The sequence below is a fragment of the Asterias rubens genome, chromosome 4 (assembly GCF_902459465.1).
Source record: "Asterias rubens chromosome 4, eAstRub1.3, whole genome shotgun sequence".
NCBI classification, from domain to species: Eukaryota; Metazoa; Echinodermata; class Asteroidea; order Forcipulatida; family Asteriidae; genus Asterias; species Asterias rubens.
Window position 1 is genome coordinate 8,734,459 of NC_047065.1, and position 21,623 is coordinate 8,756,081.

General features: G+C 39.3%; 1 protein-coding gene across 3 annotated transcripts in view; it reads right to left on the reverse strand.

Annotated features, from left to right (window-relative positions):
* Window positions 1-401: 401 nt before the first annotated feature.
* The window catches only part of LOC117289591, a 79,141-nt gene continuing 57,919 nt past the window's right edge, over window positions 402-21,623 (reverse strand). For 2 of the 3 annotated variants that reach the window (XM_033770785.1, XM_033770784.1), the window contains exons 14-23: window positions 21,318-21,489; window positions 17,778-17,955; window positions 16,707-16,859; window positions 15,617-15,746; window positions 14,515-14,547; window positions 13,651-13,751; window positions 9,122-9,205; window positions 3,430-3,548; window positions 1,895-2,111; window positions 402-1,098 (exon numbers count right to left, since the gene is read on the reverse strand). In XM_033770785.1, the coding sequence (XP_033626676.1) occupies window positions 718-1,098; window positions 1,895-2,111; window positions 3,430-3,548; window positions 9,122-9,205; window positions 13,651-13,751; window positions 14,515-14,547; window positions 15,617-15,746; window positions 16,707-16,859; window positions 17,778-17,955; window positions 21,318-21,489 (1,568 nt within the window). In that variant the 3' untranslated portion in view covers window positions 402-717. Of the gene's footprint in view, window positions 1,099-1,894; window positions 2,112-3,429; window positions 3,549-9,121; window positions 9,206-12,298; window positions 12,380-13,650; window positions 13,752-14,514; window positions 14,548-15,616; window positions 15,747-16,706; window positions 16,860-17,777; window positions 17,956-21,317; window positions 21,490-21,623 lie in introns of those variants that run through there. The other variant, XM_033770786.1, reaches the window with a different exon arrangement.

Sequence of the window (21,623 nt, forward strand, 5' to 3'; positions counted from 1 at the left end):
TAGAGCTGTAACCCTGCACAATACAAAAGTAAGAACAAGTTGAATGTGTTTATTAATGATATTTTATATATCTCAGGTCTCGGCTTGAGACAAATAATATATTTTAATACCTGCCTTGAAAGGGTCTAGGTACTTTTTGTTGGACAAAAAACACAATGTCCACAGATTTACACTAAACTTACACAGTTTGAAGATAATGATAGTAGAAAGCTTCCCTGAAATATTACGTGCTGAGGTGCTGTAGTTTTTGGGAAATGAGTAAAACAATGTCATGAAAGTAATTTTGGTCTCATGAGACCAATATTATTTTAAGCATTTACAAACGTATTTTCATGACAGTAATATTTGACATAGGAAGCTTTCCACTATCATTATCTTCAAACCCTCTAAGTTTAATGTAAATCTATGGACATTGTGAAAAATTACCCAAATCCTTTAACTTGTATTGATAAAAAACAAATAAAACAATCAAGACTAAGAAAAGCAGGCTACGAGATACACACCACAGCCAAATTGGTCACATTCAATATATTATCTAAATATCTAACAATGCTATGTTGTGAATGGTGTTCATGTGAAAGTCATTGTCAAAGCCCAGTTACCTCAGTCGATTACATTAATTAATACTAGCATTAAATTTACATGCTTAAGCTTTTATACTGACGTAAATTTTTATATGTCATGAAATTCAATATTTCATTTGCAACTGATGCGAACTTACTGTCCTTCAAATGACTTTGGTGTTGGTGATCTTTTGGGTATATTTGCCGGTTTGTGTGTGTAGAACAGAAGACATTCCAGCCACTCTTGTGCCTCTTTGTGTGAATGGGCTCGAAGTTTGTAACATCTTTCTTCCGTTTGTAATACCAAAGTTTTATCATCTTCAAGTGCAACTGGAACTCCGCGCAAGTAGATTGACTCCACATTCTTTTCATTTTTTCGCTTACTGTAATACAGGTGGCCTTTGGTGGTTAGCTCAAAAAAACGTCTATTCCATGAGGAAGTGAGAGGTGACTTAGTGTTGCTTAATTTGTCCAAGTAACCTTCCTTTGTAGGGTTCAAAGCCTGTCTCTTGTCGTGTTTCTTCCCCTGGAAAGCCTAAAAGACAACAGGGATTGATGAAGGAACGGGACTTAAACAAATATAAACCGTTTATAAGTGTTTTTGTTCAATGTAGTAATGTTGTTATGGATTTACCAGGTTTTCTGGAAATATGAACACTATTGAGCCTTTAGTAGTAGTGCCAGTCAGAGAATTAACGAGTTAAAGAGAATTAACGAGTAAAGCCAGCAGAACTGATTTTCAGGACATCCTCAGGCCGTGGTGTGGTACAGGTAATGGTGGCAAGCGTGAACCGAGGGTCGCCTTCTCTGTGACGATGTGAAGATGTTTCTTACCGGTTCAAATTTATGTCCTTAGTCATACCCCCATAAATAGTTCGGGTGTGCATACACAACTAATGGCAGCATCCTGTGTGCAACTTTGTACATGATTTTTGTTCAGGCTTCTGTTTACGTGCCCGAGAAACGTATACAAATATTCTGGCAATAACCAAATTAAGAGGTAGTTATCAAAATAAAAACAATCGGTATACAGTGCCACTTCAGAAACTTATTGCTATCCAGGCATGCACTGAGATAAGAGTGAAACGCGAGGAGAGGGAAAGCTGTCAAGGGTAGGGCAGTGTGCAAACCGGGACTGTTCCAGTTCTTGAGGAATGGAAGCCAGTTTGCACCAAGTGACTATATTCTTTGACAATGCACAAAAACAGAATGCATTGTTTGTTTACCTGATTAAAGTGATTTCATGCTGCTTTCTTTCTAAATACTTTAGAAAAGTAATTTTGAATTAACAATCAAAAAGGTAAGTGATATAAGAAGAAATTGCCACCAACCTTTAGTATTTCACGTCCATGTCTACTGTATGCCCTGTTTTCTTCAGCACTGAATGCTTTTCTCAATGCAGCAACATGGCTGGGAGATGTGTCATCTACACTTCCAGTATTCACAACATGATCAGTGTCTGAAATGAATTTCTGCTCAACTTTTTCGAATTGTGAACTATTCTCTTTCTTCAAGTATGACTGTTGAATCTTTGACTTTGATTTTCTCCTACAGAAAGGTGAATAAGAAAGTGATTTTAATTGACAAAACTGTGATACAGCATTGCTATTTCCCTTCCATTTTTTCTTCTTTTTTTCTTTCTGCATTATTTACTTTGTTTTCCAGGTACATTGATCTGATGATGTAATTTTCATCTTATAATAGTTTGCAGGGGTGAATCCAGATATTTGTCAGGAAACTGAAGTCTGAACAGCCATGTTGACTTTACAAGCAAAGGGTTGTGTTGGGGGCTGCGTTGTATGCAACAACATTTACTATGTAGTAGTAATGTAACTGTGCAGTATTGCCAAACACATGTATCCAGTGGCGTCATCAATCTGTCTTGAAAGATGGGGGGGGGGGGGTTGACATAACATTTTTAAGGCGTGGGGTTCGGCGATGGCAATGACGGGACACAGGGTTTGGAGCACATGAAACTCATGTTTTGCACTGTATACATTGCAAAACATGAGTTTCATGATAAAGGTGGTCAAAAGACACGGGGAACATTTGATATTGTGTCCCCCACCCTTCGAACATGGGGTGGGGGATAGGGGTTGGTGGGGGACACGTCCCTGCCACTCTTTCAAGGAGAGGTGCAAATATGTCAACAATGGAGCATGCGTGGGAGAAACCTTTTGGCGTGGGGTGCGGGCCCGATTAAGGGCCCGGGAAAATTGTGCATTTTAGATGCTCTGTGATGCAATCTATAGGGCAAATTTTGAGGGGGGACATTTTGTAGGTGTCCCCCACCCTCTAAAAAGTTGTGTCATCCTTTGGCCCCAGGTTAAGCCCAAGAGGGGACACACAGTTTGGTATTATACAGTGCAAAACTTGGGCTTCGTGATAAAGGTGGTCAAACAGATGGGGGGGGGGGGGCATTTGATATTGTGTCCCCCATCCTCCGAAAGATTGGGGGGGGGGAGGACACATGTCCCCCTGACCAGCTCCCCCTAATTGACGCCCATGCCTGTCACTCAGTTTTGCTATTTATCATTTGTTATTGGTATATAATGACACATTATCTAAGGGACTTTTGAACAGAAGGCTGCTTTTATTGTCTTGTCTTGAAGTGTACAGATCTGACTCAAATTTTATGATTAAACTGCATTCATTCACAAAGAAGAATAAACTTACATCACGCATGTGATGACCTTACGTTTGTTTTATTCTTGTTTTCAGATTTTAATTCTATTGGCAATGTACTGCAGTTTTTATAGTTTATTACTGGTATTATATTTACTAATCTAATTTGACAAGTGTGTGCTGTAGAATTTGATGAACATGAAATGAAATTAAACAAGACAAGAAATGCAGAATGACTTGCCTTCCAAGTCCCGCAGCAGCAAGGATGAGATCAGTCTCCCGTTTGAAAGCTTTGACAAAGTCACTGATAGCTGTGAAAGTATCACTAGAGTCAACACCTGGCGGCTCCGCAAATCTCTCCTAAATAGACAAACACCACATTTATTACTGTTCCAAAATGCACTAGCTCAACATCTCCAAAAGACTTTCTGTACAGAAAGGAGCAGCTAGTTGTTGACAGTTTATGGACAAAATACATGATCACACAAACAACTTATTACTTTTGCCTAGTTTGTCTCGAGTTATAACTATGTATCATCAACTTATGTTATCCAAAAATAGCGGTATAAATAAATGAATTTTTGATTGTATTGTAAAGTTTTTTGAAAAGAGACTGAGCATGGGCATGCTAAAAGGAATCCGCTTAGTTGGTAAATCTAAATACTGACTGGGCATGCTAAAAGGAATCCGCTAAGTTGGTAAATCTAAATACTGTCTGGGCATGCTAAAAGGAATCCGCTGAGTTGGTAAATCTAAATACTGTCTGGGCATGCTAAAAGGAATCCAATGAGTTGGTAAATCTAAATACTGTCTGGGCATGCTTAAAGGAATCCGCTAAGTTGGTAAATCTAAATACTGTCTGGGCATGCTAAAAGGAATCCGCTAAGTTGGTAAATCTAAATACTGTCTGGGCATGCTAAAAGGAATCCGCTAAGTTGGTAAATCTAAATACTGTCTGGGCATGTTAAAAGGAATCCAATGAGTTGGTAAATCTAAATACTGTCTGGGCATGCTAAAAGGAATCCGCTAAGTTGGTAAATCTAAATACTGTCTGGGCATGCTAAAAGGAATCCGCTAAGTTGGTAAATCTAAATACTTTCTGGGCATGCTAAAAGGAATCCAATGAGTTGGTAAATCTAAATACTGTCTGGGCATGCTAAAAGGAATCCAATGAGTTGGTAAATCTAAATACTGTCTGGGCATGCTAAAAGGAATCCGCTAAGTTGGTAAATCTAAATACTGTCTGGGCATGTTAGAGGAATCCAATGAGTTGGTAAATCTAAATACTGTCTGGGCATGCTAAAAGGAATCCGCTAAGTTGGTAAATCTAAATACTTTCTGGGCATGCTAAAAGGAATCCAATGAGTTGGTAAATCTAAATACTTTCTGGGCATGCTAAAAGGAATCCAATGAGTTGGTAAATCTAAATACTGTCTGGGCATGCTAACAGGAATCCGCTAAGTTGGTAAAGCTTAATACTGTCTGGGCATGCTAAAAGGAATCCGCTAAGTTGGTAAATCTAAATACTGTCTGGGCATGCTAAAAGGAATCCGCTCAGTTGGTAAATCTAAATACTGTCTGGGCATGCTAAAAGGAATCCGCTAAGTTGGTAAATCTAAATACTGTCTGGGCATGCTAAAAAAAAAGGAATCCGCTAAGTTGGTAAATCTAAATACTGTCTGGGCATGCTAAAAGGAATCCGCTTAGTTGGTAAATCTAAATACTGTCTGGGCATGCTAAAAGGAATCCGCTAAGCTGGTAAATCTTAATAATGTCTGGGCATGCTAAAAGGAATCCGCTGAGTTGGTAAATCTAAATACTGTCTGGGCATGCTAAAAGGAATCCGCTAAGTTGGTAAATCTAAATACTGTCTGGGCATGCTAAAAGGAATCCGCTAAGTTGGTAAATCTAAATACTGTCTGGGCATGCTAAAAGGAATCCAATGAGTTGGTAAATCTAAATACTTTCTGGGCATGCTTAAAGGAATCCAATGAGTTGGTAAATCTAAATACTGTCTGGGCATGCTAAAAGGAATCCGCTAAGTTGGTAAATCTAAATACTGTCTGGGCATGTTAAAAGGAATCCGCTAAGTTGGTAAATCTAAATACTGTCTGGGCATGCTAAAAGGAATCCGCTAAGTTGGTAAATCTAAATACTGTCTGGGCAAGTTAAAAGGAATCCAATGAGTTGGTAAATCTAAATACTGTCTGGGCATGCTAAAAGGAATCCAATGAGTTGGTAAATCTAAATACTGTCTGGGCATGCTAAAAGGAATCCGCTAAGTTGGTAAATCCTGTCTGATGGGCATGTTAAAAGGAATCCAATGAGTTGGTAAATCTAAATACTGTCTGGGCATGCTAAAAGGAATCCGCTAAGTTGGTAAATCTAAATACTTTCTGGGCATGCTAAAAGGAATCCAATGAGTTGGTAAGTCTAAATACTGTCTGGGCATGCTAAAAGGAATCCGCTAAGTTGGTAAATTTAAATACTGTCTGGGCATGCTAAAAGGAATCCGCTAAGTTGGTAAATCTAAATACTGTCTGGGCATGCTAAAAGGAATCCGCTCAGTTGGTAAATCTAAATACTGTCTGGGCATGCTAAAAGGAATCCGCTAAGTTGGTAAATCTAAATACTGTCTGGGCATGCTAAAAGGAATCCAATGAGTTGGTAAATCCTGTCTGATGGGCATGTTAAAAGGAATCCAATGAGTTGGTAAATCTAAATACTGTCTGGGCATGCTAAAAGGAATCCGCTAAGCTGGTAAATCTAAATACTGTCTGGCCATGCTAAAAGGAATCCAATGAGTTGGTAAATCTAAATACTGTCTGGGCATGCTAAAAGGAATCCGCTAAGTTGGTAAATCTAAATACTGTCTGGGTATGCTAAAAGGAATCCGCTGAGTTGGTAAATCTAAATACTTTCTGGGCAAGTTAAAAGGAATCCGCTAAGTTGGTAAATCTAAATACTGTCTGGGCATGTTAAAAGGAATCCGCTGAGTTGGTAAATCTAAATACTGTCTGGGCACGCTAAAAGGAATCCGCTAAGTTGGTAAATCTTAATACTGTCTGGGCAAGTTAAAAGGAATCCGCTAAGTTAGTAAATCTAAATACTGTCTGGGCATGCTAAAAGGAATCCGCTAAGTTGGTAAATCTAAATACTGTCTGGGTATGCTAAAAGGAATCCGCTGAGTTGGTAAATCTAAATACTTTCTGGGCAAGTTAAAAGGAATCCGCTAAGTTGGTAAATCTAAATACTGTCTGGGCATGCTAAAAGGAATCCGCTAAGTTGGTAAATCTACATACTGTCTGGGCATGCTTAAAAGGAATCCGCTAAGTTGGTAAATCTAAATACTGTCTGGGCATGTTAAAAGGAATCCGCTGAGTTGGTAAATCTAAATACTGTCTGGGCATGCTAAAAGGAATCCAATGAGTTGGTAAATCTAAATACTGTCTGGGCATGCTAAAAGGAATCCAATGAGTTGGTAAATCCTGTCTGATGGGCATGTTAAAAGGAATCCGCTGAGTTGGTAAATCTAAATACTGTCTGGGCATGCTAAAAGGAATCCAATGAGTTGGTAAATCTAAATACTGTCTGGGCATGCTAAAATGAATCCAATGAGTTGGTAAATCTAAATACTGTCTGGGCATGCTAAAAGGAATCCAATGAGTTGGTAAATCTTAATACTGTCTGGCTATGCTAAAAGGAATCCGCTGAGTTGGTTAATCTAAATACTGTCTGGGCATGCTAAAAGGAATCCGCTAAGTTGGTAAATCTAAATACTTTCTGGGCATGCTAAAAGGAATCCGCTAAGTTGGTAAATCTAAATACTGTCTGGGCATGCTAAAAGGAATCCAATGAGTTGGTAAATCTAAATACTGTCTGTGCATGTTAAAATGAATCCGCTAAGTTGGTAAATCTAAATACTTTCTGGGCATGCTAAAAGGAATCCAATGAGTTGGTAAATCTAAATACTTTCTGGGCATGCTAAAAGGAATCCAATGAGTTGGTAAATCTAAATACTTTCTGGGCATGCTAAAAGGAATCCAATGAGTTGGTAAATCTAAATACTGTCTGTGCATGTTAAAATGAATCCGCTAAGTTGGTAAATCTAAATACTGTCTGGGCAAGTTAAAAGGAATCCGCTAAGTTGGTAAATCTAAATACTGTCTGGGCATGCTAAAAGGAAACCGCTGAGTTGGTTAATCTAAATACTGTCTGGGCATGCTACAAGGAATCCAATGAGTTGGTAAATCTAAATACTGTCTGGGCATGCTAAAAGGAATCCGCTAAGTTGGTAAATCTAAATACTGTCTGGGCATGCTAAAAGGAATCCGCTAAGTTGGTAAATCTAAATACTGTCTGGGCATGCTAAAAGGAATCCGCTAAGTTGGTAAATCTAAATACTGTCTGGGCATGCTATAAAAGGAATCCGCTGAGTTGGTTAATCGAAATACTGTCTGGGAATGTTAAAAGGAATCCGCTAAGTTGTTAAATCTAAATAATGTCTGGGCATGCTAAAAGGAATCCGCTGAGTTGGTAAATCTAAATACTGTCTGGGCATGCTAAAAGGAATCCGCTAAGTTGGTAAATCTAAATACTGTCTGGGCATGCTAAAAGGAATCCGCTAAGTTGGTAAATCTAAATACTGTCTGGGCATGCTAAAAAAAAAGGAATCCGCTAAGTTGGTAAATCTAAATACTGTCTGGGCATGCTAAAAGGAATCCGCTTAGTTGGTAAATCTAAATACTGTCTGGGCATGCTAAAAGGAATCCGCTAAGCTGGTAAATCTTAATAATGTCTGGGCATGCTAAAAGGAATCCGCTGAGTTGGTAAATCTAAATACTGTCTGGGCATGCTAAAAGGAATCCGCTAAGTTGGTAAATCTAAATACTGTCTGGGCATGCTAAAAGGAATCCGCTAAGTTGGTAAATCTAAATACTGTCTGGGCATGCTAAAAGGAATCCAATGAGTTGGTAAATCTAAATACTTTCTGGGCATGCTTAAAGGAATCCAATGAGTTGGTAAATCTAAATACTGTCTGGGCATGCTTAAAGGAATCCGCTAAGTTGGTAAATCTAAATACTGTCTGGGCATGCTTAAAGGAATCCGCTGAGTTGGTAAATCTAAATACTGTCTGGGCATGCTAAAAGGAATCCGCTAAGTTGGTAAATCTAAATACTGTCTGGGCATGCTAAAAGGAATCCAATGAGTTGGTAAATCTAAATACTGTCTGGGCAAGTTAAAAGGAATCCGCTAAGTTGGTAAATCTAAATACTGTCTGGGCAAGTTAAAAGGAATCCGCTAAGTTGGTAAATCTAAATACTGTCTGGGCATGCTAAAAGGAATCCAATGAGTTGGTAAATCTAAATACTGTCTGGGCATGCTAAAAGGAATCCGCTAAGTTGGTAAATCTAAATACTGTCTGGGCATGCTAAAAGGAATCCGCTAAGTTGGTAAATCTAAATACTGTCTGGGCATGCTAAAAGGAATCCGCTAAGTTGGTAAATCTAAATACTGTCTGGGCATGCTAAAAGGAATCCGCTAAGCTGGTAAATCTAAATACTGTCTGGGCATGCTAAAAGGAATCCAATGAGTTGGTAAATCTAAATACTGTCTGGGCATGCTAAAAGGAATCCAATGAGTTGGTAAATCTGGGCATGTTAAAATGAATTCACTGAGTTGGTAAATCTAAATACTGTCTGGGCATGTTAAAAGGAATCCGCAAAGTTGGAAAATCTAAATACTTTCTGGCTAGGCATGTTAAAATGAATTCATGCTGAGTTGGTAAATCTAAATACTGTCTGGCTGGGCATGTTATAATGAATCCGCTGAGTTGGTCAATCTAAATACTGTCTGGATGGGCATTTTAAAAGGAATCCGCTAAGTTGGTAAATCTGAATACTGTGTGGCTTGGCATGTTAAAAGGAACTCACCAGCATTTGCTCGTATAGTTTCTTCATGACTTCACTCTTCTTCTGAAGCTGTGTGAGCTTAACTTCATATTGTTCAACAAATGCCTATAAGAGAAAAGAGCGTATGAATAACATATGTTAGTTCATGAAACAAAATATCTGTAACCATCGTCTTTGTTTTACACAATTTATCACCGAGATAGTTACATTGGGATGTGCATCATGTTTCTGTTCATTTGGATGTGAATCATGTTTCTGTCCATTGCTTATTTTGTCTGATTGTTGCCCCTTTAGGTGGCACACACTGATCAATACTCTTCTCCGTATTGGTATATTTTTGTCAAAAAGAATGGACACCCTCCATAAACACCGTCCAAAGCACACGATCCGAAATCTTAAGGAAACTTCATCTCTGATCCTACTGAGCATCCGGTCTTAATTCTTAGTAAAGCTTCTCCTTTGTGACCTTACTGAGCATCCGGTCCTAATTCTTATCGAAACTTCATCTGTGACCCTACTGACCATCCGTTCTTAATTCTCCAGGGAACTTCTTCTTTGTGACCTTACTGAGCATCCGGTCCTAATTCTTATCGAAACTTCTTCTGTGACCCTACTGAGCATCTAGTCTAAATTCTACAGGAAACTTCTCATTTGTGAGACCAACTGAACATCCCGTCCTAGTTCTTATGACAACTTCCTCTTCGTGACCCTGCTAGGCATCCGGTCCTAACTCTTATGGAAACTTCCACCTTTGTGACATCCGGTCTGAATTCGTGTGACCCCACTGAACATCCGATCGTGATTGTTATGGAAACTTCCTCATTGTGACCCTACTGGGCATCTAGCTGTTCCTAATTCTTATACAAACTTCTTCTTCGTGACTCTGCTGAGCCTCCGGTCGTAATTCATATGACAAATTCCTTTTTGTGACCCCACTGAGCATCCAGTCCTAATTCTTACGGAAACTTTTCCTTTGTGTGACCCTACTGAGATCCGGTCCTAAATCTTATGGAAACTTCATATGTGACCCCATTGAGCATCCGGCCTACTTTTATGGAAACTTCATCTGTGACCCTACTGAGCATCCGGTCTTAATTCTTATGGAAACTTTTCCTTTGTGTGACCCTATTGAAGCTCCGGTCCTAATTCTTACGGAAACCTTGCCTTTGTGTCACCCTACTGAGCATCCGGTCCTAATTCTTATGGAAACGTTTCCTTTGTGTGACCCTACTGAAGCTCCGGTCCTAATTCTTACGGAAACTTTTCCTTTGTGTCGCCCTACTGATCATATCACGTAATGTACTGTATTTGGTCCTTTGGTTCCCTCGGGCATCATCAAGCTTGTTTCTTTACTTTTGCTGTTAATTAATTTCAGTGAAGAGATGATTAGAGCAACAACATCAGCGAAGCGTTTGTCAGTAATTCTCCTCCTTTGGCGTTTTCCTGGGAATCCTTTTCCTCACTGCAGTGAATATTTTGGGTGATAGTAAGAGTGTACACAAAAGACTTTGCATTTGCATACTTTTTAATCCTGTTGTACAGTAAACAACTCACACTATGCTTCAATTTCATTGCCACCATGCAGGCAAGTACTGTTGTGGTAGCACAAGCAAACCTTCAAACTTCCTTTTCTACATACAACAGCACGGGTAGCACATCATGAGACGGACTTGATTCTCCAGTTCGCCGTCAATGACACTACACTGGACCGAGTAACCAAGTTCGCATACATCGGCTCTGCAAATACTTCCAACGCTACTCTTGACCCGGAAATCTCTGTTCGGCTTGAAAAGGCTGCTTCTACTATGGGCACCTTTCTAAGCGTGTATGGAACAACCAACAAATTTCCATCTGTACCAAAGTCCGCATCTATGATGCCTGTGTGCTTATGTGTACTGCTTTACGGTGCTGAAACCTGGCCCACATAGAGAAGACAAGAAAACAGACTAAGTGCATTCCACACAAGATGTCTCCGTTCTATTCTGGGAGTCACCTGGAATGAAAAACTACCCAAACGAGGAACTGTTCAGGATAACCATGGAGGAAGGAAGAGAAGGAGCATGAACGAAGGGACTTCAAAAGACGAACCCGTGGTACCGCGGTCGCTTTATAACGACACCTCGTAATCACCCACATACCTTATCCAGACAATGGGCGACCTGGCGTATGTGAGTTTGCGCTTGCGCACTTGGTTCTTCACTCAACTATGGTGTCGTATGGATATATAACAGAAGAAAAAAAACTTGTTGAGACCTGATAAAAATTGTATACACTTTCGCCCACCAAATCGAAAAACACAATTGAATATCCAACCACCCTCATGTGCTAAATACCCAAATTTTGAACCACCGCTAGTGACAGAAAAGTCACAAAAAATGTAAAAATAAGAAATCGTGTACATTCACAATTCTTGTCTCCAATGATTCAACTTTACACGAAGGCAACGGCGCTGTCTGGCAGTACCACACCTTCTGAACAAAGAGATCTAATCCTGCTCGTTAATCAGCCGTCCAGCTGGAGGTCTCCTATCTTTTTCCACTGGTCAGACAGGGGCATTGTCAGGGTATTCTTTTGTTACTCTGCGGTTTTGCGGGTCGTTAAAGCTCCTTCTCTTCCCTCCTCCATGGGATAACCATGTCTCAGCCATTGTCATCAAGGCTCAAGTTCATGTGACCCGTATGGAATCGCATCAAATCCCCCGCTCCATACTTTACAGAGTCCTCGAAAATGGAGACCGACCGGTCAGACGTCCCAAACTATGTTTCAAAGATGTCTTCAAGAGAGATTTGGTAGACTTTAACACCCCCACCAGGTCATGGCCTCCGTTGGCTAGCCACCGCTACAGCTGGAGGTCATGGCCTCCGTTGGCTAGCCACCGCTCCAGCTGGAGGTCATCCGTTGGCTAGCCACCGCTACAGCTGGAGGTCATGGCCTCCGTTGGCTAGCCACCGCTCCATAGCTGGAGGTCATGGCCTCCGTTGGCTAGCCACCGCTCCAGCTGGAGGTCATGGCCTCCGTTGGCTAGCCACCGCTCCAGCTGGAGGTCATGGCCTCAGCTGGCTAGCCACCGGTCCAGCTGGAGGTCATGGCCTCCGTTGGCTAGCCACCGCTCCAGCTGGAGGTCATGGCCTCTTCCGTTGGCTAGCCACCGCTCCAGCTGGAGGTCATGGCCTCCGTTGGCTAGCCACCGCTCCAGCTGGAGGTCATGGCCTCAGCTGGCTAGCCACCGCTCCAGCTGGAGGTTTATGCTGCATAATGGGACGAGACACGATCACCAACCTGACAACAAGATGAGGAGAGGAAGATGTCCTTGATGGATGCATCTTAACGTGTATATTTTCGGTTAATTTTTTCTTCATTGTTTACTAACTTTTACGTTGCATATAGACAAGGTAGTGTGGCACACATCCTTTAGGTTATAAACATACAGGTCTATATACTCCAGTCAGTTAGGTTGGATCTGGTGCTTAGAGAACTATTGACACTGGTTATTAAGGGAATCAATGTGTGGTGAAGAGGTTTTAAACTAGTGGTTTAATCCCAACGAGGCCTGGTTCTTGATAATTTTACCGAGACGAAGTCGAGGTAAATTATCAAGAACCAGGCCTCGGCGGGTTTAAACCACTTGTTGAAAACCGATTCAACACACTTTAATTCCCATTCATAAATACCTTTTCGGTCAAAAAACATCAACACTTTTGGTCAAAAAGTTAAATAAATGCAAACATTGTTATTGTTCAATGATTTCTTTCAACACAACACCCCTCCAGCTATGAAATGGTAAGGCCCCCCCCCCCCCGCCGCCCTATAAGGGAATGATGTGCGCGTCGCGCGTATCGCGGTCCCGTGTCCCGGCCGTTGCTCTCGACCAATAGGAATGAAGAAACTGTATTATAAGCACAGGTGTAAGCTCGCGTATCACGCCCAACACTTTTTACCGGTCATAAACAAAGGTTTATACACACCCACGTGACGCGCTCTCCACCAATAGTAATAGTGAAACTGTCCGAGGTATTTATGAATATTAAATAAAGGCCAGTCAATGTAGTCATGATTGGGAGTGTCGTGGCCGAGCGGTTAAGAGCATCGAATTCAAACTCTGGTGTTTCTGATGAGCAGAGTGTGGGTTCGTATCCCCAGCCGTGACACTTGTGTCCTTAAGCAAGACACAATAACTATTGCTTCGTCCTTCGGATGGGACGTAAAGCCGTTGGTCCCATGTGTTGTGTAAACGCATGTAAAAGAACCCAGTGCACTTATTGAAAAGAGAAGGGTTTCGCCCCGGTGTTCCTGGCTGGATTGGCAGCATATTGCGCCACAGCACTTATATCTCAAAAATTCGCCCACTCCTTGCAGTAATAATACCTGGCGCTTTGTATCCTTTGGCAAAAGGCGCGTTATAAATAAGTTTATTATTATTTTTATTTTTTGGTATGTTCAGTGGTGGTACATGATAGGTGTACGTACTGCTCCTACTCTAAATGCAAAAAAAACCCAAAAAACATCTAGTCCTTCAAAATAACCGATCTTGTAAAAAAAAAATGACTTACAGCAACATCGTCACAAAATGCGATGTCTCTGTCCGGCGGCGTTTCATCTTTCAGAAGCATTGCTGTGTTTTTCTTGATATTGTTAAGGTCTTTCTTCATGACTGCAAAATTAAATGACAGTAAAATTAACCCTAAAGAGACAATTCATTTCTGTATATCCGCCACATTAAACACATGCATGGCTGATGTTTTTTATTTTTTGACTGAATTGTTAAAATATAACAAAACAGACTTTGGTTAGAATGAATTTGTTATCATTGCTAACAATGCTAACTTTGGAAAATGTAAATTCAGGACATGAGCTTTGTTTTGAACTTTTTGGTTGATAAAAGTATCGATAGTGGGGAATTAGCCGATATGATGTTCAAACATTAAGTATTGGTGTTAATATTTTGTCAAGCATCACAAATTGTATGTGTATATGCAGGCTCCACAATATCATCTGAAAGTTAGGTCATGTTTAAGCATTTCTAACTGAATTTATATCGCACGGTTAAACTTGGCCACGTGTTCTCCTCTCATCCATTCAGAATTGAAACACTTTTGCCTGGAATTTGTGTATGATTCTTAAGGCAAAGTAAAGAATTAATCAATAATAAAAAAAATCTAAACAAATCTGAAAGTTTATTTTTATTATCATCAAAATCAAACACAATTGTTCATTGCCTAATTCTTGAGAACTAATGAATTGGAGTGAAGTAAACACTTCCAAAAACCAGTGATATATTGAAAGTAAAAAAAATGTAAAAAGTTTGTAGTAAAAAGTTTTTTAATTTATCAATAAAAGATTTTCAACATTGTAATACGTGCACTAAAAGTTAAGAACTACCTGAATGAATTTTAAAATGAAAATTGTACTCTTACCTTCAACTTCAGCTTCCAAGGCCTTTATAGATACTGCAAAATAACAATAAAGTTTGATTGATTCACTCACTATGTTTGACCAGCTGTATCAAAAAAACAAGACCCCCAAAGTCAAATTAAATTCTTGAAACTAATCGTGTTTCACTTCAATTTTGCTTCAACTTAAAGTTGAAAACTCACTACGGATTGAAAGCATTCCATCCCCTTAACTACAACAGCTAAAACCTGGCGAGGACGGCCGGACGATATCAAGAATTACGGATTTATTTTATACACCATGTCATAACACGGCGAAACGCGCGGAAACAAGGGTGGGCTTTCCCGTTATTTTCTCCCGACTCCGATGACCAATTGAGCCAAGTTTTCACAGGTTTGTTATTTTATGTAGAGGTTGTGATACCCGAAGTGTGGGCCTTGGACAATACTGTTTACCGAAAGTGTCCAATGGCTTTAACAACGACGATCATCGCTCGTATGACCTGTACGCCGGTACCCTTAGTTCAATAACTCGTATAAATTAGGAAGTGTTATCAGTACCTAATTTTGAAACAAAATATTTTGTTGACTAACCCTTACGTCATTGTTTGTATTAGTTTGAAATCATTTCAGATGAATTTAAAGGGTCAAACAATGTCTGTGAAAAGTCATACATATTTCACCAGAGATCATACCACCTAAATTGTCCAGGGGCCCTTAAGCGGGCCCGGACCCCACGCCGTAAATGCTTTGACAAATGATATCCCCCCATCTTTCAAGACAGATTGACGCCCACGTGTTCAATTTCGATACGAGCCTTTAAGGTAATACCAGCAAGTTGTGCATGCAATCACTTAATGCCCTGTTGTAGCACTAACAAAATCCACACATTGATCTGTTAATGTACTGAGTATAAAAAATGAATTTGTTTGTGTTTTCCCACAATTATTAACAAATGTTGTAAAAATTCAAATGAATAGTTCAATTTTAGTAAAAATTACCAAGTTTACTTCCCATATCGCTCTACAAATACTATGCCTGAAAAAAAATACGGTACAAGTTAGTTTGAATATTTTCCCATACCATCTCCTTCCATTGCACTCTCAATTGTAAAATAGAAACTTACCATCAGCAAGTAGTGTTATTGGCATGAGCTCATCAATAAATTCCAAAAGTTCTGGACAGTTTTTCTGGATCTGCTGGACGACATACTTTAAAAGTGTACATGCCCTATCTCGGCCTCTGCAGTCTGCCAACTGTACAAAAAAACACAAACAATTTGAGATGTGGTGAACAAAAGGGACAATTGTGTTGACATGTTACATGGCAAATATAAATAGCCCTTTTCATTACCGGACCGGAAATAAACACTTGGTTGTAATATATAGATGATTTCCTTCCTCCATGGTTGTAACATGTGGGCTCTGGTAAAATGAATTTCATGACGGTGGGCATTATTTAGACACTTGCAATTCAGTTATTAAAGGAACACGTTGCCTTGGATCGGACGAGTTGGTCTATAAAAAGCGTTTGTAACCGTTTTTATATTAAACGCATATGGTTGGAAAGATGTTTTAAAAGTAGAATACAATGATCCACAGAAATTTGTCTCGAAATTGCGTGTTTTTCCTTTTATTGTGCCATGACACGGTCGGCCATTTATGGGAGTCAAAAAATTGACTCCCATAATTGACCGACCGTTTTCCTTTTACGGGGTAAAAGGAAAACCGTGCAATTTTGAGGCATGTTTGTGTGGATCATTATATTCTACTTTTACAACATCTTTCTACCCATATGCATTTTATAACAAACGGTTACAAATGCTTTTCAAAGACCCACTCGACCGATCCAAGGCAGCGTGTTCCTTTAAAGTCTTCAAAGTATAGCTCTTTGTGTGTATTGCTTTTGAGACAAAGGTCAGCAGCAATGGAATACTGTTTAAAGAAGCTCTCCCACAGGCAGCTTTATAGAAATATAAGGGGCTATAAACCTTTCTGAAGGTTCCACACCCATCACAACTTAAACGTCTGTATTACTAATAGAAAGGGGACAGAAGGAATACTTCTTAGGGATTACATTAACATTGCGGGTGCCACAGGGTGCCCTAGTGTGTGATGTACATATTAACGGCAGTCTTCTTGCAAAGGCAACTGTATGCATACATGTTTTAAAGCATGTATTAAAAAGTGCTACTGATATTGTCCTAAAAGTCTTACCTTTGGCAAAGTTGTAAGTCTGAACCCCATTGCTACTCCTTGAGCCGATCCACTGTTTATAAAGTTACAGACTGCCAGAACATGTTCAAGGACACAAACAAACTTTTCACTGGTGCAAAGAACTTTACAGGCATCATGAACTCTGTCAACTGTCTGCAGAAAATAATACAAATATTTTACACTTATGATTAGATCAGTTCCTATATTGCCTGAAAATGATTGAACAATGTTAAACTGAATATACTAAGAAGTACACTGCCGATTTACAATACAGCATCCCCAAACAATTCACATAGGAGAGGCAGAGTCAAGCATGATGGGACAAGGCATCGTCGTTTGTTTGATTTTGTTTGATTTCAGATAAAACAGCAAGATCCTCAATTGCAACAATAGTTTGTTTTGTCTGGCCGAAGAATGTTTTCATATTTGTGTTTGTCATTTCAAGGCCTCTAACTGCCAGAGAGGAACTAAGTTGTAAAAGACACCTTTTCGAAAAAAAAATACTTCTCCATGGTGAACTTAAGAGGTCGCACTACATTATGAATTTCCCCTATTTCATTCCGTAAAAACAAATGTAAGGGTCATGGTTGACTTTGGAATTTTGTTTCTTCCCATTTTTTGTCCAAAGCAAACCTTAAAGGAACACGTTGCCTTGGATCGGTCGAGTATGATGAGAAAGATATTTTGAAAGTAGAATATAATGATAAACACAAGGATCAATCGAAATGGCGTGGTTTTCCTTTTTAACTCGTGGACTAACACGGTCAGCCATTTATGGGAGTCAAATCTTTGACTCCCATAAATGACCGAACGTGTTAGTTCGCAAAAGTAAAAGGAAAACCACGCAATTTCGAGGCAAATTTGTGTGGATTATTGTATTCTACTTATAAAAAACATCTTTCCAATCATATGCATTATATATACAAACGGTTACAAACACTTTTCAAAGACCAACTCGACCGATCCAAGGCAACGTGTTCCTTTAACAATAACTTCAAATCATGAGTAGAAAAATACAAACAAGTGAATTATTTGTGAATGAAAAAGAAGAATTACAAAAGTAACACGAACCGGTGCAATGTCATCGTACTGTACAGGAAATTCGTTGACTACCATCAACACATTTAATCTGGTTTTAAGGTACGGTATCTCACACAATTGCAGCATGAATTGATCGGTGTTTTCCAGCTCTGCTTGTCTGTCTTTAAATTTTTTGTAGGTCTCAATATCTTCAGCTGTTGGGTGATATCTGTATGAACAAAATACATGTTTGTTTTGATAAAATCAGTCCTATTGTTTGATTTGGTAAAACTCAGTTCCTTTGTCAATGATCATTAAATCCTAAATCCATAACCAAAACCAAAACCCACACTTTATGGGGAAGTTTAGGGACACCTTCAATGATTGGCATAAATAATAACATTTATGATTGCAATTCCAAACTCCAATCGCTGCTTTTAACGACCCCACAAAACAAAGTAAAACAAACAAAAACAACAACAAATGAATAAATAAATAAATAAAATACAAATCGTAGCCGATTTAACCGTTATTTCCTTTGAAGACGTATATTGGGTTTTTTAGGGTAAAATGTACTTTTAAATAATGGTTGAGCAACTTTTTGAGTAACTTTTGTTTCCGCTAAAAGAAAAAAAATGCAAACACTAAACCCTCGTAGCTGCCCAAGGTTCGAACTGATTTGGGGTTGAAGCATTGTTTGATCCAGGGTCAATAGACTATGCAAGTCTCGCGCGCATTCAAACTTCTGGGACTTTTTTGTCATTAATAGTTTGTCGCAGTTGATCATGAAAATGCAAAGTACGATGTTGGGAATGTAATACTAATTGATAAAGAATATGAAAATGAAATCAGTTTAACAATGTATCAAAAAACTTGTGCTCACCCCGATTGCCAAACTTGATGCTGTGATTAGGCAATTAACGAATGAGTTAATGGAAGTGGTGCCAATTTGCATTTGGTGATCATTGATTTTGTTTTAGCTAGAACAGTTCACCATATTTCTGCAGTTAACCCAGGTAAGCTTCCGTGGCCAAACTCGTCAGTAGATTTACTGTCACTTATTTTCCATATAAATGTATTGGTTATTCTCAGCTGTTTCCTTTCAACTTTGGTGATGTAGGCTTTCTGACTGATGAGCAGATATGTAACTTTATATGATCCAATAGATCCAATGATATTTTTGATACGCAGAGGTGTTTAATGTGCCACATAAAAGTCCTGTTTTGGACCACTTTGATTGTGTAATTCCCTACAGTTTTGGTTGAATCTGTATGCCGCAGTAACTCCGTCAATTTCTGTATGATCACGCTTGTCTTCATTATGACGTTTCACTGTGTTGAGTGATTGTCCCGGTAACATGTTGTAAGTATTAGTATAGTATGGACGATAATTATGATAAGTTGACCACCATTTAGTATTTAATTGTTGGAACGGATATTTATTCAAGCCGTTAATTGTCACTTTGTTTTATTCTGAAACCACTGATTTTTTGTTTAACCTTCTCGGGAACCTTCAATTCAATTAATCTATCCGGAAACCTCTGATGCTTGTTTTCTTTAAATATCTCTCTTGTAACTTTTGGTTTGTTTCTTGAGTAAATTATGTATTTTCAAAATATTTATCTATATATTTATTATGTGTTATTTTAGTACATCTGCTCCTCACCGAGTAATAAAACAACTCCAAACTCTTCATTGTTACATCAACACGGACAAGCATTTTACCATTGTTGAGTTTCAAATATTGGTAAGTAATTCCATGAGAGTTGAGACACATAGCTTAACATGTGGTTTCTTTCAACTGCAGCTATGGGCTAAGAGAAAATGGTGAAGAAGACAGGTCATATAGGGCCATGTCACACTAGGACATTTACAGGCAATCAGTCCCAGACAATCTCATGTCACACTAGGACATTTACAGGCAACCAATCCCAGACAATCTCATGTCACACTAGGACATTTACAGGCAACCAGTCCCAGACAATCTCATGTCACACTAGGACATTTACAGGCAACCAGTCCCAGACAATCTCATGTCACACTAGGACATTTACAGGCAACCAATCCCAGACAATCTCATGTCACACTAGGACATTTACAGGCAACCAATCCCAGACAATCTCATGTCACACTAGGACATTTACAGGCAACCAATCCCAGACAGTCTCATGTCACACTAGGACATTTACAGGCAACCAGTCCCAGACAATCTCATGTCACACTAGGACATTTACAGGCAACCAATCCCAGACAGTCACACTAGGACATTTACAGGCAACCAGTCCCAGACAATCTCATGTCACACTAGGACATTTACAGGCAACCAGTCCCAGACAATCTCATGTCACACTAGGACATTTACAGGCAACCAGTCCCAGACAATCTCATGTCACACTAGGACATTTACAGGCAACCAGTCCCAGACAATCTCATGTCACACTAGGACATTTACAGGCAACCAGTCCCAGACAATCTCATGTCACACTAGGACATTTACAGGCAACCAATCCCAGACAATCTCATGTCACACTAGGACATTTACAGGCAACCAATCCCAGACAATCTCATGTCACACTAGGACATTTACAGGCAACCAATCCCAGACAATCTCATGTCACACTAGGACATTTACAGGCAACCAATCCCAGACAATCTCATGTCACACTAGGACATTTACAGGCAACCAGTCCCAGACAATCTCATGTCACACTAGGACATTTACAGGCAACCAGTCCCAGACAATCTCCAAGATTATGTCACACTAGGACATTTACAGGCAACCAGTCCCAGACAATCTCCAAGATCATGTCACACTAGGACATTTACAGGCAACCAGTCCCAGACAATCTCATGTCACACTAGGACATTTACAGGCAACCAGTCCCAGACAATCTCCAAGATCATGTCACACTAGGACATTTACAGGCAACCAGTCCCAGACAATGTCCAACATCAGAATCCCTTCACATTTTGAATGTTTGCCAAATTTTCTTGGAAATCGTAAAATTACTCATATGCTACCAAACGGTCTCGGTGCCGTTGGTTGCCTCTAAGTTGCCTGCAAACGTTGTCTCGTGTGACAATGCCTCTATAGGATTGATCCCTGGAACACCAATCAAGAGTGAAGCAAGTTGTGATCAAATAGTTCGGATGGTGGTGGCTTGCATTCAGTCTCGTAATGTACATAAATGATTGAATCCATTTGAAAGCAGGACGTTTGAAACAAATAAATTGCAGGTCTTCAAGAAGGATAATTACAAAATATGGCATCAAAGGCTGAGGAAAGGTCCTGAAGAACTAAGAACACATGATATATTTTGTTATCCACTGTGCAAAGAATATTATTTTGTAATTGTATAATGGCTGATGGCTCAATAAACAAAACGTTCAATGCACTTAGATGGACATCATTGACGCTGACATACACACCGTATGCCCTAGGGGAGATAACGCATGCAAACTTTTGCACAATTGAATTTATAACTATTTGTTTCATTAATATGTATCGCCTGGTCACTTTACAACTTTTAAAATTCACATCACTTATCAAATGCACTCAGATTGCTTGCTTATTCAAAATATAAAATGTAACCTTCTGAGAATGTTTATCTGTTCTGCACTGAGACCTCCATCATCCTCTGAAAGAATGGCTAATCTGAACTTCAATTCCTCAGCGTCCATCTTGAAGCCAGCAAGGAAAATTCCAAGATTTTGGGCAACTTTCGGATCAAGAAAGCTTTTAAGTTTCTTTTTGCTGGTATCAGCTATTGAACAATGAGAAATCATGAGAAAACATTAGAAATCAATCATGAAAAATACATTACAAATCAATAAATTTAGTACATCAGAGTTTAATACCTAATTCAAAAACACCTCTTTTGAAATAGTAACAAAAGTA